Genomic DNA, 27,234 nt, shown 5'->3' on the forward strand with positions numbered 1-27,234 from the left:
GGAGGGGAGGCGCGCGTGCGCGGGACCCGGCATGAGGGGCGGGGCTGGGCCTGCAGGCGGGGCCCAAGCCGGAGAACTGCGACCTGAGAGCCGTGGGCTCGGATTCGGGAGAGGTGGGGACTACGCGTGCGTGATCGCGTGGGGGCGGCTCCCCAGGGGCCGGTAGGGTTAGGGCGGAGGAAGACGGGCAGTGGGGGCTGGGGTCCTTGTTTGAGGAAAGGCGGGTCGAGGGGACTGGGCAGCTGGGCAGGCACAGTAGAGGAGAGCGAGGAGGGAGCGGGGCCTGAGGGGGCGGGGCTTGTGGGCCGGGTGGGGCGAAGTGGCCCGAGGGTTTCTGTGCGCGCGTTCGGGAACTCTGTGGAGGCCCGGGGGTGGGGGAGGGGAAGGGGCGGGGCCGTGGGACCTAGAGACCAGGACGCGCTGCTCTGGGACGGCCGGAAGGGAGTTCTCGAGCTGGGATGGTCCTCTTGCCCAGAGCTGACTAGAGGCCCAGGCGAGCGGGTTGGTAGGGTTGGGCCAGCATTGGGGGAGGTAGTGGCCTGGCAGGACCGGGTGGGCGGAGGGGGATGCTGGTGGTGAAGGGAGCGAGCGAGCGAGAGTCGAAGGACTGTGAGCAAATTCCTGGCACGGACGGCGGGAGAAGGGAGGCTCGTGTGGGGACGGAGTTGGGGGGAGTCTAAGGCTGATTTCTTTCCTTGGACCTAAAAGGCACTAGTGCCCGCCCACGAATCTATTTGAGGCCTGAAGGTAGTGTTTTGACCCTTAAAAAGTGGGAAAAGTAGAAATTAACAAATCCTCCAAAACGTAAAACATGTCAGCAGCTGCAACTTTACCAGTACAGTTATGGGTTATTTTTAATGTAGGTGTGGATGCATTTAGTTTATTTATTGGGTTGGGGCTCTTGAACTTGGGATGGTCGCGGAAAGGGAGTGTCAGGACTGCCTCACCCTTTTTTTGCACAATGTTTGCCTTTCAAGTAATGCCATTCGGTAGACCCTGGCAACAGGAAAACGTGTTATGACCTTTTTCTAATTTACACCAAAGTTCTCTTTGGATAATGTTATGAGGAAGGGTTTGAAGCCTACATCTGGAAGAGTATCAGAATCAAGGGTCTGCACAGGGAGAAAGAGAACTGAGGACTTGACTAGGAAAAGTTTTAGGACAGAAGGAGGGAAGGAGGCAATGGTATGTGACCTGGAGGTGAAAAGATGGCTGAATGGCCCTGGGTTTTGAAGATAAGATAAGGTATTTGGGAGGTTCAGGGCCAGGGATCTTAAAAAATGGAAAGAGGATGACACCCAGATTGTATCACCTTCAATAAATTGAGGCCCTAAGGGAAAGCATGTTTATGTAAGACATCCTGGGATGAGGGATTAGGCTTTGTCAGAAAACCTGTACTTTAGGGCTGTGAAAGCAACAGATCTGCTAAGGCTTTCTGTGGATTTCTTGGGGATTGGTTTGCCTATTTTAAATTGATAACTCCAACAGAGGAACCTTCTGCTGTTTCGTACTTGTTATTTAAATAATTCACCCACCATAAGGTATAGAAAGGATATTGGTGGATATAGGAGCTACGAAACGAGTGTTGTGTTAAAATGCTTAGGTCGGGCCACGGTGGCTCAGTGGTAGAGTTCTCACCTGCCATGCCGGAGACCCAGGTTCGATTTCCAGTGCCTGCCCATGCAAAAAAAGAAAAAAAAAGAAAGTCATCAAAAATACTTAGACAATTTACTTAGATATGTGAGGTAAGAAAAGAGCTGCAAAAAAAAAGAGCTGCACATTTGCCTAGTGTACTCTCCTCCGTATTCATCCATTGACTACACATCAATGCTAGATACATTTCCCTACAATATTACTCATTTTAAAAGCAAGTCCTCTCCCTAATTAAGTTTCCAACCCCCACATTTCCACCTCCAAATAGATTACTTGAAGGTCTCTTAAACTCTAGTATTCACATTTTGGATCAGGTAATTATTTCTTCTGGTATGTTAGCATGGTGGGCTATTTAATAGCATCACTGGATGCCTGCTAAAGGCTGGTAGCTTTTTAATTTTTAAAATATTTTTATTGAGAAATCTTCACACACATGCAGTCCATACATAGTATATAAGGAGTGGCTCACAATATCATCACATACTTGTGTATTTGTCACCATGATCATTTTTAGAACATTTGTATTGCTCCAAAAAAAAAAAGAAGAAAAAACTCGTATATCTCTATATCCTTACCTTACCTCTCCCTCTCATTGACCACTAATATTTCCAGCTACTCAATTTATTTTAACTTTTGTCCCCCGTATTTGTTTATTTTTTTATCCATATTTTTTTGCTGATCTGTCCATACCCTAGATAAAGGGAGCATCAGACACAAGGTTTTCACAATCACTCAAGTCGCATTGTAAAAGCTATATAGTTATACTGTTGTCTTCAAGAATCAAGGTTATTGGAACAAAGTTCAGCATTTCAGGTACTTGCCTCTAGACACTATAGAATACCATAAACTAAAAAGGGATATCTATATATTCAGGGCCTTAGCTTATCAAAGGAAATACACTCTGGGTGCAATCTTCTTTTCATTTTTTAATGGAAATCTCTCAGTCACTGAAGCTTTATTTTGTCTCGTTTCTCTCTTCCGGCTTTTGGTAAGAAGGCTTTTTGAGTCCCATAATGCCTGTTGGGGAGTCCTGACCCACGTTACATAGAAGGTTTACATCCGTGAGAGTCACGTCCCATGTAGGGAGGAGGGCAGTGAGTTCACCTGTGAAGTTGGCTGAGAGAAAGGCCACATCTAAGCAACAGAAGAGGTTTTCTGGGGGTAACTTTTAGGCATAATTATAATTAGACTTAGCTTCTCCTTTGCAGGAATAATTTTTATAGGGTTGAACCCCAAGATCGAGGACTCAGCATATTGAATTGATTGTCACCACTGCTTGTAAGAATACCAGGAATTCCCAGATGGGGAAGTTGAATATTTCCTCCTTTCTCCCTAATGCGTTTTTGTTCTCTGCCCAAATTACTCTGGGAAGTATTAGGGTATCACACTAATCTATACAAACCAACAAGATCTCATGCTCTATTCAAGATTCCATGTGATTGTGGTGTTCAAATAAACTGACTGTACAAGTTAAATTAGATAATGTGCTACCCAGAATATAAGTTTTGCACCAAATAAACATCTCTCCCTTTAGTCTCACAAGAAAGTTTTAAAATATGGACCATATCGTTTTACTCTTATTTACCTTAATCCTATCCAGATCAGCTTCATTCTTAGTCCTATCCAGATCAGCTCTATTGGCTTTTGTTTTTTTAAGTCAGTCTGATAATCTCTCTGTCTCTTTAGTTAGGGTATTTAGTTCATTTTCATTTAATGCAAAATTGGTGTACTTGTGTTTAAATCTACCATCTTGCTTTTTTTTTCTTTCTTACTTTTTGTCCTGTCTTTATTCTTTTGTCCTCCTTTTCTGCTTTCTTTCAGGCTAATCAAGCATTTTACAGTATTTTGCATTTCCTCCTCTGTTGGCTTTCTTGCTATACCTATTTGTTGTATGTTTTTTTTTCCTTAAGTGGTTGCTCCAGAGATTACAACCTGCATCCTTAACATCACAGTCTACTTTGAATTAATATAACTTCATATAGATGTGAGAACTTTACCAAAGTACAGTTTCATTTATTCTCTTCTTGCTTTTTGTATAATTATTGTATATTTTACTTATATATCTGTTAAATCCCTACAATTTATTCCCTTTTTGCTTTAAACAGGCAATAGTCTTTTAAAAAATATTTTTATTGAGAAATCCTCACACACACATATATACACACATATACATGCATGGTGTACAATCAATGGCTCACGATATCATCACATAGTTGTGTGTTCATCACCATGATCATTTTTTAGAACGTTTGCATCACTCCAGAAAAAAATAAAAAAGAAAAAACTCATACATATCATACACCCTACCCCTCCCTCTCACTGATGGCTAGTATTTCCATCTACCTGATTTATTTTGCCCTTTGTCCCCACTATTATTTATTTATTTTTTATCCATATGTTTTTACTCATCTATCTATACCCTAGATAAAAGGAGCACCAGACACAAGGTTTCCACAGTCACATTGTAAACGTTATGTCTTTATACAGACATCTTCAAGAATGAAGGGTAGTGGAACACAGGCTCAACAGTTTCAGCTACTGCTCTCCAGCCACGCTAATTCAACAAAAACTAAAAAGGGATATCTATATAATGCACAATAATAATGATAACCTCTCGACTCTGTTTGAAATCTCTCAGCCGCTAAAACTTTATTTTGTCTCAATTCTCTCTTCCCTTTTTGGTCAAGAAGGCTTTCTCAATCCCTTGGTGCTGGGTCCTGGCTCATCCCCAGAATTCTGTCCCACATTGTCAGGAAGCTTTACCCCCCTGACAGTCATGTCACCCGTAGGAGGGAGGGGCAGTAGTCTTTTTCGTTTTTTTAAATTATTATTATTTTTTTTACATGGGCAGGTATCAGGAAACGAACCTAGGTCTCTGGCATGGCAGGTGAGAATTCTGCCCCTGAGCCACCGTGGCCCACCTGGGGCAACAGTCTTTTAAGGACATTTTAAAAAATACTATTTTATGTTAGCATATTTACTATTTCCAGTACTCTTCATTTCTTACTACAGAGTCCTTCAGCCTGAAAAACTTCCTTTAATATTTCTTGTAGTGGTATCTACTGGTAAGAGATTAATTTAGGTTTTATTTGTCTGGAAACATCTGTATTGTGATGTCATTTCTGAAGGATATTTTTGCTGGATACAGAATTCCTTATTTTTTCTTTCAAGCACTTTAAAGATGCCATTCCATTGTCTTTTGCTTCCCTTTGTTGCTGATAAATCAGTTTTATTTCTTATTATTGTTCTCCTAAATGTTGTGCTTTTTTGTTCTGACTGCTTTTAAATTTTTTGTCTTTTCTTTAGTTTTCATCATTTGACCAAGAGGTACCAAGGTTGTGGTCTTCTTTGTATTTATCGAATGTAGGATTCACTGTACTTCTTGGATTTGTGGGTTTATGTCTTTCATTGATTTTGGAAAGCTTTCAGTCACACCTCTTCACATGTTTCTTCTACACTATTCTCTTTCTCCTCTACTGAGACTACAAGTCTATGCATTTCAGAGTAGTTTGAAATTATTTCACAAGTATCTGATGTTCTCTTCTGTTAATTTTCAGGTTTTTTCTTTCGGTTTCATTTTGGATCATTTCTGTTGCCCCATCTTTGAGTTCACTAATCCTTTCCAGTCTGATGTCAAGTCTCTCTGAATTCTTTAGTTCAGATGATGTTTTCTCACTTCTAGAATTTCACTTTTGTTCTTTTGTAGGGTCTCCATTTCTCTCCTAAAATTCCATTTCTGTTCACTAATTTTGTTCATCGTTTTCTCTAAATTTTAAAACAGATTTATAATTGTTGTGTTTATGTCTGCTAATTCCAGAATCTGGGTCATCTATGAATGTGCTTTTATTGGCTTTTTTCTTCTCTTGAGTGTAGATTACATTTTCCTGCTTCTTTGCATGTCTTGTATTCTTTGTATATTACATTTTGTGTTTAAAAGAACAGTTGATATTGAGGTAGATAATATATATTTTTTTTCCCAGAGAGGGTACACCTTTTCCAAAGTCTGGTAGCCAGGATAAGTCGTAAATCACTTCAGTCCAACTAGGAGTTGTGCTGGATTTGGACTGAGTTGCAGCTTTGAATAGTTTCAGTTTACTTCTGGCTTCACGTATTTGAGAGTGAGAACAGATTCCTCTTTTCAGTAGGACTTTGGGATCTAAGTACCCAAGATCATAGAAATCCTTTGCTTTTCAGCTCAGTACCCACTTGCCTGAGAAGCTCCACTTAGGGGCTTATTTCTTGATCTTATGAGGTATTGAACCAGGAGGGGCTGGGTTGAATTTTACTTACCTGTATTTCAACTCTGCTTTAATATATTTTGTGGATGAGATCAGGTGCCCTTCTCTGAAGCTGAACTTTGGGATCTACCCATGAAGTTTTTTTTTTTTTTTTTTAATATAATCTTTATTATTATTATTATTATTGTTAAACATAACAACATACAAACATGAACATTCTTAACATATGAATGTTTCATTCCTGGTATATAATCAGTGACACACTATATCATCAAATAGTTGTATATTCATCACCATGGTCATTTCTTAGAATATTTGCATCACTCCAGAAAAAGATAAAGAAAAACCTCATACATATTATACCCCTTACCCCTCTCTCTCATTAACCGCTAGTGTTTCTGTCTACCCAATATATTTTACTGTTTGTTCCCCCTATTTTTTTTCTGTACCCCTTAACACTCCCTTTCATTGTCCACTAGTATTTCAATCTACTCAGTTTATTTTAATATTTGTTCCCCATTTATTTATTTTTAAACCATGTGTTTTACTCATCTGTCACTCGTCTGTCTGTATAGTAGATAAAAGGAGCATCAGACACAAGGTTTTCACAGTCACATAGTCACACTGTGAAAGCTATATCATTATACAATCATCTTCAAGAAACATGGCTACTGGAACATAGCTCTACAGTTTCAGGTGCTTCCCTCTAGCCTCTCTAATACACCTTAAATTAAAAAAATGATATCTATAAAATGTATAAGAATAACCTCCAGGATAACCTCTTGACTCTGTTTGACATCTCTCAGCCACTGACACTTTATTTTGTCTCATTTCTCTCTTTCCCCTTTTGGTCCAGAAGGTTTTCTCAATCCCTTGATGCTGAGTCCCAGCTCATTCTAGGGTTTCTGTCCCATGTTGCCAGGGAGGTTTACACCCCTGGGAGTCATGTCTCACATAGAGAGAGGGAGGACAGTGAGTTTGCTTACCCTGTTGGGTGAGAGAGAGAGGCCACATCTGAGCAACAAAAGAGATTCTTTGGGGGTGACTCTTAGACTTAATTTTAAGTAGGCTTAGCCTATCCTTTGCAGGGATAAGTTTCATATGAACAAACCCCAAGATTGAGGGGTCAGCCTATTGATTTGGTTGTCCACACTGCTTGGGAGAATATCAGGAATTCTCCAAATGGGGAAGTTGAATTTTCCCCTTTTCTTCCCATTCCCCAAGGGGTCTTTGGAAATATTTCTTTATTCACTGTTCAGATCACTCTGGGATTTATTGGAACATCACACTGGACAAACCTACAAAATCTCATGTCCTATTTAGGTTCCGTGTACTTATGGTGTTCAGTTAACCTGTTCATCAAAGTTATAATAGGAAATGCGCTAGTCAAAATATAAATTTTGTACCAAACAAACATTTTTTGCTTTAGTCTCTCACAGAAGTTGAAGTTTTAAAATATGGATGACCATCTTTTTTCAACACCCTGCAATATTGACATTCCTTTGTTCTTCCTCATGCAAAAACATTTTGTAATTTGTACATTTAGTCGCTATCATTGTACACTCTAGGCATTCCTAGATTATACTGTCTTTATCGTCTATCTTTCCTTCTGGTTTCGTATGTGCCCCCAGCCCTTCTCCCTCTATCCTTCTCATATTCAACTTCATTTAGTGTTCTTACATTATTGTGCTACAATCAGGTAGTATTCTGCTATCCATTTCTGAATTTTTACAATCAGTCCTGTTGCATAATCTGTATCCCTTCAGCTTGAACTATCCAATATCTATCCTATTTCTATCTCCTGATGACCTCTATTCTTAACTGAAATTCTCCCAAGTTCATTCATTCATGTTAATTCCTATCAGTGAGACCATACAGTATTTGTCCTTTTCTTTCTGCCTAATCTCAGCATAATGTCTTCAAGGTTTATCCACATTGTTACATGCTTCATGACTTTATTCTGTCTTACAGCTACATAATATTCCATCATATGTATATACCACAGCTTGTTTAGCCACTCATCTGTTGATGGATGTTTGGGCTGTTTCCATCTAAATAATGCTGCTATAAACATTGGCGTACAAATGTCCGTTTGTGTCCTTGCCCTCATGTCCTCTGAATAGATATCTAGCAATGGTATTACCAGGTCATATGGCAGTTCTATGCTTAGCTTCCTGAGGAACCACCAAACTGCCTTCCACAGTGGTTGTACCATTTTTACATTCCCACCAAAGGGATAAGTGTGCCTCTTTCTCCACATCCTCTCCAGCACTTGTCATTTTCTGTTTTATTGATAATAAAACACCATTCTGGTGGGTGGGAGATGATATCTCATTGTGAGTTTGATTTGCATTTCCCTAATAGCCAGAGAAGTTGAGTATCTTTTCATGTGCCTTTTAGCCATTTGTAATTCCTTTTCTGAGAAGTGTCTGTTCATGTCTTTTGCCCATTTTGTAATTGGATTGTTTGTCTTTTTGTTGTTCAATTGAACAATCTCTTTATATATTCTGGATGCTAGACGCTTATCTGACATGTCATTTCCGAATATTGTCTCCCATTGTGTAGACTGTTTTTTTGCTTTCTTGACAGACTTCCTTGATGTACAAAAGTGTTTAATTTTGAGGAGTTCCCATTTATCTGTTTCTTTCTTCAGGGCTTGTGCTTTGGCTGTAAGATCTAGAAAATTGCCTCCTATTGTAAGTTTTATAAAATATTTCCCTACATTTTCTTCTCAAAGCTTTACGGTCTTAGATCTAATGTTTAGGTCATTGATCTATTTTGAGTTAATTTTTGTATAGGGTGTGAGATATGGGTACTCTTTCATTCTTTTGCATGTGGATATCTAGTACTCCAAGCACCGTTTATTGAAGAGACTGTTCTGTCCCAGGTGAGTTGGCTGGACTGCCTTATCAAAGATCAATTGTTCATAGGTGAGAGGGTCTATATCTGAACACTGTTCGGTTCCGTTGGTCAGTATATCTATCTTTATGCAGGTATCATGCTGTTTTGATGACTGTAGCTTTGTAATATGCCTTCAGGTCAGGTAGTGTGAGATCTTCGACTTCATTTTTCTTTCTTAGGATATTTTTAGCTATTCAGGGCACCCTACCCTTCCAGATGAATTTGCTGATTGGTTGTTCTATTTCTGCAAAGTAAGTTATTGGGGTTTTCATTGGTATTGCATTGAGTCTATAAATCAATTTAGGTAGAATTGACATCTTAACTATATTAAGTCTTCCAAACAATGAACACAGTTTGCCCTTCCATTTATTTAGGTCCTCTGTGATTTTTTTTTTTTTTTTTTTTTTTTTTAGCAATTTCTTATAGTTTTCTTTGTATAGGTCTTTTGTATCTTTCAATTTATTCCTGAATATGTGATTCTTTTGGTTGCACTTGTAAATGGAATTTTTTTTCTTGATTTCCCCCTCAGATTGCTCATTAGTAGTGTATAGAAATACTACAGATTTTTGAGTGTTGATCTTTTAACCTGACACTTTATTATACTCATATATTAGCTCTGGTAGTCTTGCTGTGGATTTTTTTGTGGTTTTTGACATATAGTATCATAGCATCTGCATACAGTGAGAGTTTTACTTCTTCAATACAGTTTTGATAACTTGTATTTCTTTTTCTTATCTAATTGCTCTGGCTAGAACTTCCAATACAATGTTGAATAACGATGGTGACAGTGAACATCCTTGTCTTGTTCCTGATCTGAAGCGGAAAGCTTTCAGTTTTTCCCCATTGAGGATGATGTAAGGTGTGGGTTTTTCATATATTCCCTTTATCATGTTGAGGAAGTTCCCTTCTGTTTCTATCCTTTGGAGTATTTTCAACAAGAAAGAATGTTGAATTTTGTCAGATGCCTTTTCTACATCAATGGAGATGATCATGTGGGTTTTTTGCTTTGTTTGTTGATATGATATACTACATTAATTGATTTTTTTAATGTTGAACAATTCTTGCATACCTGGGATGAATTCTCCTTGGTCAGTGCTAGTTTGCTGCCTGCTGGAAAAATATACCAGAAACAGAATGGCTTTTAAAAAGGGGAATTTAATAAGTTGCTAGTTTACAGTTCTTAGGCTGAGAAAATGTCCCAATTAAAACAAGTCTATAGAAATGTCCAGTTCAAGGCATCCAGGGAAAGATACCTTGGTTCAAGAAGCCTGATGTTCAACATTTCTCTCTCAGCTGGAAGGGCACATGGCAAACATGGCAGTGTCTGCTGGCTTTCTCCTGGCTCTACCAAAAGGGACTCTCTCCAAAGTGTTTCCTCTTTGAAAGGATTCCAGTAAACAACCCCACCTTCAATGGGTGGAGACATACCTCCATGGAAATCATCTAATCAAAAGTTACCACCCACAATTGTGTGGGTCACATTTCCATGGAAACAATCAAAATGCTTCCACCCAGCAATATTGAATGAAGATTAAAGGACGTGGCTTTTCTTGGGTCCACCACAGATTCAAACTGGCACAATCATGGTGTATAATTCTGTTAGTGTGCTGCTGGATTTGATTTACAAGAATTTTGTTGAGGATTTTTGCACCTACATTCATTAAAGAGATTGGTCTGTAATTTTCTTATCTTGCAGTCTCCTTGTCTGGCTTTAGTATGAGGGTGATGTTGGCTTCATGGAATGAGTTAGGTAGCCTTCCCGCCTCTTCAGTTTTTTTGAAGACTTTGAGCAGGATTGGTACTAATTCTTTCTTGAATGTTTGGGAGAATTCATGTGAAGCCATCTGGTCCTGGACTTTTTTGGGAGCTTCTTAATGACTGATTCAATTCTTTACTTGTGATTGGTTTGTTGAGGGCGTATATTTCTTCTTGAGTCAATGTTGGTTGTTTATGCCTTTCTAGAAAGTTGTCCATTTCATCTGCATTGTCTAGTTTATCAGCATAAAGTTGTTCATAGGATCCTTTCATTACTTGTTATTTCTGTGGGGTCAGTGGTTATGTCTCCTCTTCCATTTCTTGTTTTATTTATTTGCATCCTCTATTCTTTTTGTCAAGCTTGCTAAGGGTCCTTCAATTTTATTGATTTTCTCATAGAACCAGCTTCTGGTTTTGTTGTTTTTCTCTAATATTTTCATGTTCTCAGTTTCATTTCTGCTCTAATCTTTGTTATTTCTTTCCTTATCCTTACTTTGGGATTAATTAGCTGTTCTTTCTCCAGTTCTTCCAAGTGAACAGTTAAATCCTTGATTTTTGCTGTTCTCTTTTGATATGGGCATTTAGGGCAATAAATTTCCCTCTTAGCACTGCCTTTGCTTTATCCCATAAATTTTGATATGTTTTGTTTTCATTTTCGTTTCCCTTGAGATATTTACTGATTTCTCCCTTGACCCACTGGTTGTTTAAGAGTGTATTGTTGAGCCTCCGTTTATTTGTTAATTGTTTGTCCCTCTGCCTGTTGACTTCTAACTTCATTCCTTTATGATCCGAAAAAGTGTTTTGTATGATTTCAATGTTTTTAAATTCATTGAGACTTGCTTTGTGACCAAGCATATGGTCTATCCTTGAGAATGATCCATGAGCACTTGAGAAAAAGGTGTATTCTGCTTTTTTTGGTTGTGATGTTCTATAAATGTCTGTTAACCCTACTTCATTTATTGTATTATTCACATTATCTGTTTTGTTATTGATCATCTCTCTAGATGTTCTGTCCATTGATGAGAGCAGGGAATTGAAGTCACCAGGTATTATGGTAGATGTGTCTGTTTCTCTTTTCAGTGTTTGCCTCATATATTTTGGAGTACTCTAGCTTGGTGCATAAATATTTATGATTATTATGTCTTCTTGTTGAATTGTTCCTTTTATTAATACATATTGTCCTTCTTTGTCTCGTTTATTTTACATTTGAAGTGTGATTTGTTTGATATAGCTGCCCCTGTTTTTCTCTGATTGTTATTTGCATGAAATACCTTTTCTGAACCTTTCACTTTCAATCCATGTTTGTTCTTGTGTCTAAAATGTATCTCCTGTAGACAGCATATAGATGGGTTCTGTTTTTTAATCCATTCTTCCAGTCATTGTCTTTTGATTGGGGAGTTTAATCCATTAACATTAACATTATTACAGTAATGGGCAGTACTTTCTTCTACCACTTTGTGCTTTTGATTTTTAACTTTTTTTATTGTATAGTGTAGCATATATACAAAGCAAAGAAATAAAAAAGCAATAGTTTTCAAAGCACTCTTCAATATGTAGTTACAGGACAGATCCCAGAGTTTGTCATGGGCTACCATACGATTATTCCGTCTAGCTGCTCCAGAATATAGGAGGCCAGAGAGCTTAAATATTTTTTTATCATCACAATTGACTTTTTGCCCTTTTTTTGTGGAAAATAACATTTATACAAAAAAGCTATAAATTTCAAAGCACAGCACCACAATTAGTTGTAGAACATATTTCAGAGTTTGATATGGGTTACAATTCCACAATTTTAGGTTTTTACTTCTAGCTGTTCTAAAATACTGGAGATTAAAAGAGATATCAGTTTAATGATTCAGCATTCATATTCATTTGTTAAATCCTATCTTCTCTGTATAACTCCACCATCACCTTTAATCTTTCCATCCCTCTCTTTAGCAGTATTTGGGCTGTGGCAAGTCTAAATTTTTCATATTGGAAGGGTCTGTCACTAATATAGGGTAGGGAGATGAAACTTTTGATGTTCTGGAGAGGCTGGGCTAGATTTCAGGACTTATCTGGACCAGGAACCCATCTGGAGATTGTAGGTTTCTGGAACATTACTCTAGTGCATGGAACCCTTGTGGAATCTTATATTTTGTCCTAGGTGTTCTTTAGGATTGCTTAGAATGGTCCTGTTTGGGGGTTGGCAGGTTATGATAGATAGTAAGGTCAAACTGAAGGTTGTGTAGGAGCAACCTCCCGAGTAGCCTCTCAATTCTGTTTGAACTCTTCCTGCCATGGATACTTTATTAGTTACACTTCTTTTCCCCCATTTGGTCAGGATGGAATTGTTCATCCTGTGGTGCCAGGTCTGGATTCACCCCTATAAGTCATCTCCCATGTTGCCAGGGAGACTTTCACCCCTTGATGTCATGTCCCACCTAGCGGGGAGGGCAATGATTTCACTTGCAGAGGATTTTGGATTTTATGTGTCATGTCTAATTTTTCCTTTACTGATAGTGTTCAGTTCTACACTCTTCTCCACACCTCTTCTCTCTCTGCTGTCTTTTCCTATCTGTCTCTAGTGCTTCCTTTAGTATTTCTTGCAGAGCCGGTCTCTTGGTCACAAATTCCTCTCAGTGATTTTTTGTCTGAAAATATTTTAATCTCCCTTTCATTTTTTTTTTTTTTAAACATGGGCAGGCACTGGGAAACGAACCTGGGTCCTCTGGCATGGCAGGCAATCATTCTTGCCTGCTGAGCCACCATGGCCCTCCCATTCATTTTTTAAAATTTTTTAAATTAATTTTAAATTTAAAAATATGACAACAAAGAAACACAAACATTCTTAATATATAATCATTCCGTTCTACATATATAATCAGTAATTCACACTTTCATCATATAGTTGCTTATTCATCATCATGATCATTTCTTAGAACATTTGCATGAATTCAGAAAAAGAAATAAAAGATAAAATAAAATGAAAACAGAAAAAAAATTATACATACCATACCCCTTATCCCTCCCTTTCATTGATCATAGCATTTCAAACTAAATTTATTTTAGCATTTGTTCCCCTTATTATTTAATTTTATTCCATATGTTCTACTCATCTGTTGACAAGGTAGATAAAAGGAGCAGCAGACGCAAGGTTTTCACAATCACACAGTCACATTGTGAAAGCTATATCATAATACAATCATCATCAAGATACATGGCTACTGGAACACAGCTCTACATTTTCAGGCAGTTCCCTCCAGCCTCCCCATTACATCCTGACTAACAAGGTGATATCTATTTAATGCATAAGAATAACCTCCAGGATAACCTCTTGACTCTGGAATCTCTCAGCCATTGGCACTTTATTTTGTCTTATTTCACTCTTCCCTCTTTTGGTCGAGAAGGTTTTCTCAATCCCTTGATGCTGAGTCTCAGCTCATTCTAGGATTTTTCTCAATCCCTTCATGCTGAGTCTCCACTCATTCTAGGATTTCTGTACCACGTTGCCAGGAAGATCCACACTCCTGGGAGTCATGACCCACGTAGACAGGGGGAGGGTGGTGAGTTTGCTTGTTGTGTTGGCTGGAGAGAGAGGCCACATCTGAGCAACAAAAGAGACTCTCTTGTGGGTGACTCTTAACCCTAATTTTGAGTAGGCTTGACCTATCCCTTGTGGGGTTAAGTTTCATATGAACAAACCCCAAGACTGGGGGCCCAGCCTATAGCTTTGGCTGTCCACACTGCTTGTGAGAATATCAAGAATTCAACCACGGAGGGTTGAGTTTTCCCCCGTTCTCACCATTCCCCAAGGGGACTTTGCAAATACTTTTCCACTCACTGATCAAATCACTTTGGGCTTCATAGGGGCATTACTCTGGACAAACCAACAAAATCTCATATCCTACTCAAGGTTCCATGTACTTATGTTGTTCAACCAACTATCTACATAAGTTATATTAGGAAATGTACTAGTCAAAATATAAATTTTGTACCAGATAAACATTTTTTGCTTTAGTCTCACACAGAAGTTGAAATTTTAAAATATTAATTACCATCAGTTTTCAGCACCCTGCAGTAATGATATTCCTTTGTTCTTCCTCATGCAAAAACATTTTTTAAATTTGTACATTTAGTCACTATCATTATACACTCTAGGCATTCCTAGATTATACCATCTCAATCTTTATTGTCTATTTTTCTTTGTGATTTCATTTATGCCTCCAGCCCTCCTTCCTCTATCATTTTCATATGCAGCTTCATTCAGTGTTTTAACATAATTGTATTACAGTTAGGTAGTATCGTGCTGTCCATTTCTGAGTTTTTATATTCAGTCCTGTTGCACAATCTGTATCCCTTCAGCTCCAGTTACCCAATATCTTACCCTATTTCTATCTCCTGATTGTCTCTGTCACCAACAAAATATTCCAAGTTTGTTCACTAATGTCAGTTCATATCAGTGAGACCATACAGTATTTGTCCTTTTGTTTTTGGCTAATCTCGCTCAGCATAATGTCCTTAAGGTCCATCCACGTTGTTACATACTTCATAACTTTATTCTGTCTTACAGCTGCATAATATTCCATCGTATGTATATGTCACAGTTTGTTTAGCCACTCGTCCGTTGATGAACATTTTGGCTGTTTCCATCTCTTGGAGACTGTAAATAATGCTGCTATAAACATTGGTGTGCAAATGTCCATTTGTGTCCTTGCTCTCATGTCCTTTGAGTAGAGACAGCATATAGATGGGTCCTGTTTTTTAATCCATTCTGCCAGACTATGTCTTTTGATTGGGGAGTTCAATCCATTAACATTTAGTGTTATTACTGCACGGTTAGTACTTTCTTCTACTATTTTGCCTTCTGGATTTTTTATGTCATATCTCATTTTCCTTCTTTTTACCTTTACTCATAGTCTTCCTTTCTACTCTTCTCCACACCTCTCTCTTCTGTCTTTTCATATCTGTCTCTAGTGCTCCCTTTAATATTTCTTGCAGAGCTGGTCTCTTGGTCATAAATTCTCTCAGTGATTTTTTTGTCTGAAAATGTTTTAATTTCTCCCTCATTTTTGAAGGACAATTTTGCTGGATATAGAATTCTTGGTTGGCAGTTTTTCTCTTTTAGAATCTTAAATATATCATCCCACTTTCTTCTTGCCTCCGTGGTTTCTGCTGAGAAATCTACGCATAGTCTTATTGGCCTTCCCTTGTATGTGATGGATTGCTTTTCTCTTGCTGCTTTCAAGATTCTCTCTTTCTCTTTGACCTGTGACATACTGATTAGTAGATGTCTTGGAGTACTTCTATTTGGATCTATTCTCTTTGGGGTATGCTGTACTTCTTGGATCTGTAATTTTAAGTCTTTCATTAGAGTTGGGAAATTGTCAGTGATAATTTCCTCCATTGGTTTTTCTCCTCCTTTTCCCTTCCCTTCTCCTTCTGGGACACCCACAACACGTATATTCATGCGCTTCATATTGTCCTTCAATTCCCTGAGTCCCTGCTCATATTTTTCCATTTTTTTTCCCTATAGTTTCTGTTTCTTGTCGGATTTCAGATGTTCCATCCTCCAGTTCACTAATCCTTTGTTCTGTCTCTCGAAATCTACCATTGTAGGTTTCCATTGTTTTTTTTTCATCTCTTCTACCATGCCTTTCATTCCCATAAGTTCTGTGATTTGTTTTTTCAGACTTTCGATTTCTTCTTTTTCTTCATTCCTTGCCTTCTTTATATCCTCCCTCAATTCATTGATTTGGTTTTTGATGAGGTTTTCCATATCTGTTCATATATTCTGAATTAATTGTTTCAGCTCCTGTAGCTCATTTGAATTGTTGCTTTGTTCCTTTGACTGGGCCATATCTTCAATTTTCCTAGTGTGATTGGGTATTTTTTGCTAGCGTCTAGGCATTTAATTACCTTGATTATTCTGGAGATTGCTTTCACTTCTTTTACCTACGGTTTTCTTGCTGGATGAATTTGTTGTGTATCTATTCTTTGACATTCAGTTCAGCTCTATCTGGACCTCTAGCTTAGGTTTTGTTTAACAAAGGAGAATTTTTCAGTTTTTGTTTTCTTCCTCTCCCCACACACACACACACACTTAGGAGGGTCTACTCAGATATTATAGACCCCAGCTGGATTTTCCCAGAGCAAACTGGCCTCCTATCAGGAGGAAAGAGTCACCTGTGTCAGTTTTCCCTGAGGGTGAGACCCAGCAGGTTGAAAGACTTTCCTGTGAAGTCTTTGGAGTCTGTTTTTCATATCCTGCCTAGTATGTGTCGCTTGTCTGCCTGTGGGTCCCACCAGCATAAGTTGATGCAGTACCTTTAACTTTGGTAGACTCTCCCTGCTGGGGGCATGGCGGAGACAGAGGAGAGGTTGTAGGCTGGTTTTAATGGCTTCAAATTACCAAGCCCTGGGGTTTGATTCCCCGAGGGAGGGACTTCACCTGAGCTGGGCTTCCCCCCTCCACTGGGGAAGCAAAGGCTCCAGACAAACTCTCAACCTTGTTTCTGCCTATGTCTGAGGCAGCCGCAGACTGAGAAGTCCTGCCACTGAATCCAGAAGCAGTCAAGCCTTTGTAGAAACACAGCCACAAAAACCTCTGTTTCCTTTTTTTTTTTCTTTTTCTTTTTCTGTCAGCCCTGCCCCCTCGGCTCTGGGACAAAAATCAGTGACCTCCGCTTTGACCAGGTTCACCTGAGCTGGGGGCCATTTCCAGCAGTCAGAATTTGTTAATTAATTCCAGAGTTGGCGTTTGGTTGTGCTCAGCCCCTGCTGCTGGTAAAGTTTCTTTCCTTTCCCCTCTGGGAAGCAGCCTGTGGGGGAGGGTTGCCGGCTGCCGCAGTTTGGGGAACTCATGATTCTGTGGGGGCTCGCAGCTTGTCCAGCTGGTCCAGACTGGGGTACACTGTGTGTCCGGTCACTGACGTGACCCCAGGAGCTGTTCTGTACTGCTTCTGGTTATTTAGCTGTTCTGGAGGATGGACTAAATTGCACACATTGCTAAGCTGCCATCTTGGTCCCGTCTGAATTCCGTGAGGGAGGGATGCCACCTGAGCTGTGCCCCACCCATCTCCTGGGGAAGGCACAGCCTCCAGGAAATTACCTCCTTTCACTGGACCAGCCTCTTTGTTTCTCAGACAAGCTTAATTCTGTTGTTGCCTGGGGCAGTTAGAGTCTGAGAACAGTTAAGCTGTAGAAACAAATTTAAAAAATCCTTTTCTGAGCAGGACCCCCATTCCTTGGGTTTGTTAAGAGCTTAAGTTGGTACATTGCTCTATGTATCTCCAGGTCCTATGGGCCCTCTTTTTTTTTTTTTAGGGTCCAGTCCTTTTCACATATTTTGTACTGTCCATTCTAAAACCCTCAGTTCTTTTTTCCCCATCAACCCTGCCCCCTCCGCACCAGGGCAAAAACTAGTAACTTTAGCTTTTATTTGAGGTTAGCTGAGCTGGGGGCCTGTTTTTAGTAGTCAGAATTTATTAGTTCCACAATTGGAGCTTGGTTGAGCTCAGCCCCTTGCTGTTAGTAAAATCTGTTTCCTTTCCCCTCTGGGAACCAGCCTCTGGGGTAGGGGTGCTGGCTGCCGCAGCTTGGGGGACTCACAGTTTTGCATGAGTTCGCAGCTGGTCCAGTTATCCAGACTGGTGTATGCTGTGTGTCCAGTCACTGATGTGGCCCCAGAAGTTGTTCTGTACTGTTCCTGGCTATTTACTAGCTGCTCTGGAGGATGATGTAAATTCCACACCTCATTAAACCACCATCGTGGACCCACGTCACTCCAGCGATCCTTCTGAAATTTTAAGATCCCATTCTCCTTTTCAGCCCTGCCCCCACTTTCCGCTAACTCAGGGAAAGTCCCATGTAGGAGATTTGGCAGGTGGGGAGGATTAGTGTGCATTTAGGGCTTTTCCAGATTTCATTCTCTCATGTCAGCCCAGACGGTAAAGTTTGCATTTCTCTTTGTCTCAGCATATATCTCTGTCTTTATCTCTCTCTCTCCTCCACTAGAATAAGCTAAGATCAGGCAATTCCTTACTCTCAGATATGAAAGTCGCCACTGGTCTCTTCTCATATGGTTTGGGTTCATCTCTCTCTGGAATTTCATTCATTTAGGTGTCTTTGTGTCTACATCTCTTTGATGGCTTTAAAGAAAAGTGTGTTTTTTTCAATTTACCTACTATTTTCTTGTTATAGTGGGAGTGATGGGCTTTCAATGCTTCTTATTCTAACTAGAAGCAAAACTCCAAGACATCATAAATGTGTAATTGGGGCTGGTACAGGGACAGACAAAGGGATTGATGGAACAAAACTTACATATATGAGAATTTTAAATATAACAAAAGCAATAAAAAAAAGGTTCATAAGTGTAGGCTAGTCAAGAAATGGTACTTGCACTATGAGTTATCCATATGGAAAAAAATAAAACAAAAGTAGATTCCTATCTTACACCATACCCCAAATAAAACATGGGTGGATTAAAAATCTAAAGGCAAAATTTTGAAACATTAAAAAGAAAATATAGGAGAATATTTGTAGGATCAGAGGAAATAAATTTCATAAAATATATTCCAGATGTCTAAGCAATCAGGGAACAGACTGATAAATTTGACTACAATAAAATGTAAAGCTCTTGTACAATAGCATTAAGGCCCCTCAAATGTCTAGGAATAAATATAACAGTACATGCAAGACCTCTTTACAGAAAACTAATCCATTACTGAGAGAAATTTAAGAGGATTTTAATAACTGGAGAGCTATACCATGCTCATAGATTGGAAGATTCAGTATTGTAAAGATGTCAGTTATTTCCAATTTGATCTGTAGATTCAGTACAGTCCCTATTAAAGTCCAAGCAGGATTGACTGGTTGATTCTAAAATTTAAATGGAAATACAAAGGTCTAAGAACAGCCAAAGCAATCTTAGAGAAGAACATATTACTCTATTAGATATCAAAAGTTAGTATAAAACTCAGTAAATATTCCAGATGGCACAAGAGTAGAAAACTAGAATAGTGAAATAATTAGGAGTATAGAAGCAGACCAATGTACATATGAATACTTGACTCAAGACATAAGCATTGTGGAACAGTGAGATCAATTATATTATGTATATAAAAAAGTAAAATTCACCTAACCTCAAACCATAGTGAAAAATAAATTCAGGTGAGACATAGAGCTAAAAAGTTAAAATTTTAAAATAATTTAGAAGAGAGGAGAATACTATGACTAGTTAGGGAAATATTTCTTAAACAGACATAAAAGGAAATGTAAAGAAAATGAATATTGGTGTATATTAAAATTAAGAGCTTTTCTTCATCAAAAATCACTAAGAGAAGGAATAGGCAAGCTACAGTGTGAGAGATTTACAACACAAATAACCAGCAAAAGGCTCACATATAGAATATACAAAGAACTACTAAAAATCAGTAAGAAGGGACCTCGAGGGTATTTCTAGATTCTGAGACACTGAGCTATGTGTGTATCAGCTGGTATTTCCCTGGAATTTTGGGTAGCTCTGTGACACCTGGGTCCCAGAAATGGAGCGTGGCAGAACTGAAAATTAGCATAGCTGCATATAATAACAGTTGAAGTAACTAAGAAAGAGATCAGGCCTCAATTAGAGTTTAAAATGAAACCAGTCTTGCTGGGTCTAAGGTAAAGTACAATGAAGGGTAAAAGATGATAGTGTATATACTCTAGACCTTCAGCTGCTCTGAGATCAAATGCAGAGGGGTTTATTATTTCTGGAACCTAAGTTTTCTGTAACACATAGTCTGAATCAGCCTCTCTGGGTAGGTTATTTAGACAGCCCAGACTCCTGAAGTCCCGAACAGGAATAAACCCTTGTAATTCTCTATGGCTTGGTGTAGTGGCAGGATACATCTCAGACTATGGCAGACTGAAAAAGTATTGGCAGAGTCCCTTGAGCTGAAGGGGGGAGTAATATATATATAATAGTTCATATGTATGTATATATATATATACTAGTTTTAATATATGTAAAACTGTTAAACTTTCTCATCCAGGAAACCCTGGGTATCCTCCCAACCACTGGGGACACCCAAGAAAATAGGCCAAGCACTGGATTTTGAGGTTTGCTCTAATGTAACTTGTTTCTGTAGGGGAGATGGCTAAGACTACTTATAACAAGGCCTAAGAATTGCTTCCAGGAAGTCTGTTTGTTGCTCAGATTTGGCCTCTCTCTTTCTAAGCCCAACTCTGCAAGGAAAATTGTTGCCTTCCCCCCAAGCCATTCAGGGTGAAAGTTTCCCTGACCATGTGTGGCGTGATTCCTGGGGATGAGTCTGACCCTGACTCATGGGATCCACCACACCTTCCTGGAGAAAGGGGGAAAAGAAGTATAATAAAATAAGGCATCAGTGGCCAAGAGAGATCAAATGGAGTCAAGAGTCTATTCTGAAGGCTATTCTTATGCGAGCTTCAGTTAGATAGTGCTAATTGCCATGGTTTGCTAAACCTCAATCAACATCACTCTTATTGACTCTTGAGAACACTTAGGGCTCAAATTGAAACTCTGTGAAGATTTTATGCACTAGATTTGCCTTCCTGGAACATATAATCCTTGGAGGGTTCCTAAGTCAGATATATCCTGAAACCCAGAGGGGCCAGCCTCTTCAAGATCATCAACTAATTGCATCCCCCTATCTTTTACCATGGACACTCCTTGTAAACATGAAAAAATCAGAACAGGCATTCCCCAAAGATCCTATAGATTGGGAGAAGGATTAAAGGAGGAGAAGGTGTGCTGGTTTGAAAGGAAGTATGCCCCCTAAGAAAAGTCATGTTTTAATATAAGTCCCATTTCATAAAGGTAGAATCATCCCTATTCAATACTGTATATTTGAAACTGTGATGGGATCATCTCCCTGGTTGATGAGATTTAGTTAAGAACGGTTGTTAAACTGGATTAGGGGATGACATGTCTCCACCCATCTGAGTGGGTCTTGATTAGTTTCTGAAGTCCTATAAAAGAGGAAACATTTTGGAGAGAGAGACTCGGAGAGAGCAGAGAATGCTGCAGCACCACGAAGCAGAGAGTCCACCAGCCAGCGACGTTTGGAGATGAAGAAGGGAAATGCCTCCCGGGGAGCTTCATGAAACCAGAAGCCAGGAGAGTAAGCTAGCAGATGACGCTGTGTCTGCCATGTGCCCTTCCAGCTGAGAGAGAAGCCCTGACTGCGTTCACCATGTGCCTTTCCAGATGAGAGAGAAACCCTGAACTTCATCGGCCTTCTTGAACCAAGGTATCTTTCCCCGGATGCCTTTGATTGGACATTTCTATAGACTTGTTTTAATTGGGACATTTTCTCGGCCTTAGATCTGTAAACTAGCAACTCATTAAATTCCCCTTGTTAAAAGCCACTCCGTTTCTGGTATATTGCATTCCAGCAGCTAGCAAACTAGAACAGAAGGTATAACAGAGAAAATGGAATTTAACAAACAGGATGGCTGCTGAATCACTATTTTAATATTCCTTCTAGCCTCCAGTGTTTTGGAGCAGCTAGAAGGAAAAATCTGAGATGATAGAAGGGTAGCCCCTGATAAACTCTAGGATCTGTTCTGTAACCACTTGTTGAAGTGTGTTTTGAAAATTATTGCTTTTTTCTTTCTTTGCTTTGTATATATGTATGTTATACAATGAAAAAGGTTTTAAAAAAAGGAATGAAGTTCTGACGTATGTGACACCATGAATGAACCTCGAAAACATGATGCTGAGTGAAATAAGCCAGACACAAAAGGACATTGTGTGATTCCATGAAATATCTAGGATAGGCATATTCATAGAGATGGAAAGTAGATTAGAGGTTACCAAAGGCTGGGGGCTGGGGCAATGGGGAGTTACTGCTTAATGGAGGCAGAGTTCCTGTTTGTGAAATGAAAAACCAGATAGTGGTGATGGTTGTCCAACACTGTGAATGTAATACCATTAAATTTCACTTAAAAATGGTTATAATGGCTAACTTTCATGTTTTATATATGTGTGTGTATATATATATATATATATATATATATATAAAACCACAATATAAAAATAAAACAATTTTTAAAAGTCAGTAAGCAAATGACAGGTGACTCAGTAGAAATGGGAGCAACAGATTTGTATAGCATTTCACACAAGGTTGTTCAAATGGCCGTTAAACATGAAAAGGAATTCAATGTCTTTAGAATTCAGGAAATGCCGATTAAAACCATAAGAATATATCACTATTCATTCATTAAAATTGCTGGAAATTAATAAGATTGACGATACCAAATGTTGACAAGGGTGTTGAACTGTCAGAATTCTGTTGGTGCAAGAATACATTGGTAATCTCACTTTTAGAATATCTGGTACTATCTAATGTTTATTACAGTTGGCATGTGTATCATTATAGCTCAATAATTTTCCTCATCGTTATATACCAACTGAAATTCATACATATGTGCATCCAAAGACATGTATAAGAAGGTTCGTAGCAGCAGCGTTCCTAAGAACCTCACATTGTAAAGGACCCAAACACCCATCAGCCATGGAATGGTTAAATAATTGTATTCATATAATCACATGCTATACACAACATGAATAAATCTTGCAAACAAAATGATGAGTGAAAGAAGCTAGATACAAATGAGTATAAATGTATGATTCAGGTAAAATTAATCTATGTTATCAGAAATAAGGACCATGGTTATGTTTGGGGAGAATATATACATTATGAAACCATCTAAGATGTAAAGGAATATTCACCATCTTCAGAATAGTTGTTACCTCTGGGGAAGGAAAGGAATGAGATCAGTGTAAGACTACTTATTTCTTTAAAGACTATAAAGTAGATATGGCAAAATGTTAAAGTTCATTAAATCTGGGCATGGGCACATAATTGGTTTATATAATATTGTCTGTATTTTGCTTTTCTTGATTTTTTTAAATTAGAGAAATTGTAGGTTTACAGAAAAATTATGCATAAATACCTCCCCCCTCCCACAAACAATTTTTCCTATTAACATTTTGCATAAGTGTGGTACCTTTGTTAATAATTGATGAAGCATAGTCCGTAGTCTCCATTAGGGTTCACTGAGTGTTTTGCAGTTGTATTTTTGGTTTTGTTTTAATAATTTTTATTGTGAAATGTAACATAAATACAAAAAAAGTAATAAATTACAAAGTACAATTTAACAAGTAATTATAGAACAGGTTTCAGAGTTTGTTATGGGTTACTGTTCCACAATATTAGTTTTCCCTTCTTGCTGCTCCAAGACTCTGGAGGCTAAAAAGAAATATCAATATATTGATACAGCAGTCATACTCATTTGTTAAATACTACCTTCTCTGTTATAACTCCTCCTTCTCCTTTGAGCTTTTGGAACTTTGAATAATGCCACTGTGAAAATTAGTGTGCAAATACCTGTTTGTATCCTTCTTTCAATTCTTTTTGACATATACCTATAAGTGGGATTTCTAGGTCATGTGGTAATTCTATACTTAACTTTCTTAGAAACTGCCACACTGCAACATTTTACATTCCCACCAGCAATCAACAAGTGTTCCTGTTTCTCCATGTGCTGGTTTGAAAGGATATATGCCCCCAAAGAAAGCCATGTTTTAATATAAATCCCATTTCATAAAGGTAGAATCATCCCTATTCAGTACTGTATATTTGAAACTGTAATGAGATCATCTCCCTGGTTGATGTGATTTAGTTAAGAATGGTTGTTAAACTGGATTAGGGGATGACATGTCTCCACCCATTTGAGTGGGTCTTGATTGGTTTACTGAAGTCCTATAAAAGAGGAGAATGAGAGACTCAGAGAGAGCAGAGAATGCTGCAGCACCATGATGCAGAGTCCATGAGCCAGCAACCTTTGGAGTTGAAGAAGGAAAACGCCTTCCGGGGAGCTTCACGAAATAGGAAGCCAGGAGAGAAAGCTAGCAGATGACGCCGTATTCGCTATGTGCCCTTCCAGCTGAGAGAGGAGCCCTGACCGTGTTCACCATGTGCCTTTCCAGATGAGAGAGAAACCCTGAACTTCATCGGCCTTCTTGAACCAAGGTATCTTTCCCTGGATGCCTTTGATTGGACATTACTATAGACTTGTTGTAATGGGGACATTTTCTCGGCCTTAGAACTGTAAGCTAGTAACTCATTAAATCACCCCTTTTAAAAGCCATTCCGTTTCTGGTATATTGCATTCTGGCAGCTAGCAAACTAGAACACTCCACATCCTCTCCAACACTTATTTTCCATTTTTTTAATAGTTGCCATTCTAGTGGGTATGAAATGGTATCTCATCATGCATTTCCTTAATGGCTAATGATATTGAACATCTTTTCATGTTCTTTTTTTTTTTGGCCATTTGTTTATTTTCTTTGGAGAATTGTCTTTTCAAACCTTGGCCTATTTTTTCGGTTGGGTTGTCTTTTTGTTGTTGAGTTGTAGGATTTCTGTATATTTCAATATTAAACCCTTATCAGATATGTGGTTTCCAAAATATTTTCACCCATTCCATAGGCTATCTTTTTACTTTCATGATGAAGTCCTTTGATGCACAAAAGTTTTTAGTTTTGATGAGGTCCCATTTATCTATTTTTTTCTTTGTTGCTTGGGCTTTTGATATAAAATCTAAGAAACCACTGTATAACACAAGGTCCTGAAGATGCCTCTCTATGTTTTCATTTGGGGGTTTTTTAGTTTTTGTTCTTATACAGTATTTAGGTCTTTGATCCATTTCAAGTCAATTTTTGTTTATGTTGTAAGGTAAGAGTCTAACTTCATTCTTCTGCATATGAATATCCTGTTTTCCCACATCATTTGTTGAAGAGACTTTTCTTTCCCCATGGAGTGGACTTCGCACCTTTACCTAAATTAATTGACCATAGTTTATTATGTGAGGGTTTATTTTTCAAATCTCAGTTCCATTCCATTGGTTGATATGTCTGGCTTCATGTCTGTAATTTTTTGTTTGTTTGTTTATTTGAAATATTTCATGAAAAAAGTTAGAGTGGGGCCAGGATATGAAGTGTATTGTGTATCATTGGAAGCCTTTCTTCCCCTTCTAAATGCTGTCTCTCCTTTAACTCTTTGTTAGTCACTTCACATCTGTGCATTGGTTGTGCTCCATTACCACCTGATCAAGGGAGAGTGAGTGCAATGTGATAGCCTCTCTCTCTCTCTCCCTCCCTCTGTCTTACTGTCCAGGGTCCATAGTAGGGCTCAAAATAACCTTTTCAGGGTACTTTCGTTAAACTTAAAATATTATTCTACAACAGAAATGTCTTTAAACCACTGCTTTGGAATTTAAAGATAAGTAAAGGTCATCTTTTATTTCACATACTTGTTGAAAACATAATGTTGATGATAAGGTATCTTTTAAAATGTAAAAAAAAATACCGATTTTGACTCCAATTAAAAAAGGTATGGAAAAATAACCAAAAAGCATCTATTTGTATCCTCCAGATTTTTGTTAATCTTAGAAATATAACAACTATGAATAACTTTTTAATATTTGTCACTCTAGCTTGTTTTTTCTGTACAACTATTGAGAGCTTTTATTTTTCGAAGCAGAAAATTGATGTCAGTTACGGCAGTAGGGACGTGTTTTTCTGTGGCAGAGCAGGTGGATATAGTCATATCTAACAGATTATTCATGGCCCGAAGTCAGAAGTTTATTTATGTAAATAAACATGTAAGAGTCCCTCTTGCTTGTTGAATAGCTTGGGTGTTAAACTGTGCTAGGCAACACGCTTTCCCTCTCTCTTTTTTTTCTCAGATAAAGTTCAGAACATCAAGAAGGTTTTGTCCTTAATTGTTTTATTTTCTATTTGCAGGTTAAACACTTTAAGATGAGAAAAGTTGATCTCTGTTTGAGCTCCGAAGGGGCTGAAGTGATTTTAGCTACATCCAGTGACGATAAACACCCTCCTGAAAATATCATTGATGGGTAAGAGTTACTGTTCTTTCTTCCTTAAAGTCTTAATTTTACAGCAGGGAATGCCTTGACTATTGAGACCATGTGTTTCATAACAACTAGCATTGTTGTACGCGGTTTAATAAATGTTTGGTGAGCTAGATTACCTGATAGCATTCCTTTGGTACCATTCCTGCAACTAATTTAGTTTTGTAATTCCTAAACTGACTTCAGTGTACAAATATTTTTTTTTTTAAGGAAGTGGTTTAACAAGGCAAAAACTCAAACACCATCACCACCCCATTTTATAGAAGTAAATATTAAGGTCTAGTTATAATTTTGTTCCAAGTTTTTGTTTGTAAATAGGAATGTGAACATTGCAACTCCCTATCTACTGCCTGCTTTCTTACTGGGGCTGAGCAGCACCTTGGCTGAAGTGAGTGCTTCACTCCCTGCCATCCTCCTTTTCTGTTTGTGGCTCAGCTCCTTGATATTATTCCAGTTTCCACTTTTCACCGTGACAGAGCTTATTCTAGGTAGAGAATAGTGTCCTTCTCAGGCTTTTAAATTCCATGAAAAAGTACTTTAACAGGAAAACTCCTTTTTAAATACTTCTGGCTTATTTTCTCACACTCTTGAGCTTTTTCGTGGTATCTGTACAATTACCAAAGTTGGACTCATAGCTTAGAGTTCATCTGGTCTAAACTCTTCATTTCCAACTTGTGATAGGAGAGGACTAAATAGGTTAAGTAGTACTTTTAACTATTAAAAGTAATACAGCCAGCTTTAATAC

General features: G+C 38.3%; 1 protein-coding gene across 7 annotated transcripts in view; it reads left to right on the plus strand.

The window, feature by feature from the left end:
- The first annotated feature begins 32 nt into the window (after positions 1 to 32).
- The window catches only part of IFT25 (intraflagellar transport 25), a 66,990-nt gene continuing 39,788 nt past the window's right edge, over positions 33 to 27,234 (plus strand). For 2 of the 7 annotated variants that reach the window (XM_077149571.1, XM_077149577.1), the window contains exons 1-2: positions 394 to 501; positions 26,362 to 26,474. In XM_077149571.1, the coding sequence (XP_077005686.1) occupies positions 26,377 to 26,474 (98 nt within the window). In that variant the 5' untranslated portion in view covers positions 394 to 501; positions 26,362 to 26,376. Of the gene's footprint in view, positions 114 to 387; positions 502 to 24,500; positions 24,587 to 26,361; positions 26,475 to 27,234 lie in introns of those variants that run through there. The other 5 variants (XM_077149574.1, XM_077149572.1, XM_077149575.1 and 2 more) reach the window with 5 other exon arrangements.

The sequence above is a fragment of the Tamandua tetradactyla genome, chromosome 2 (genome assembly GCF_023851605.1).
Source record: "Tamandua tetradactyla isolate mTamTet1 chromosome 2, mTamTet1.pri, whole genome shotgun sequence".
NCBI classification, from domain to species: domain Eukaryota; kingdom Metazoa; phylum Chordata; class Mammalia; order Pilosa; family Myrmecophagidae; genus Tamandua; species Tamandua tetradactyla.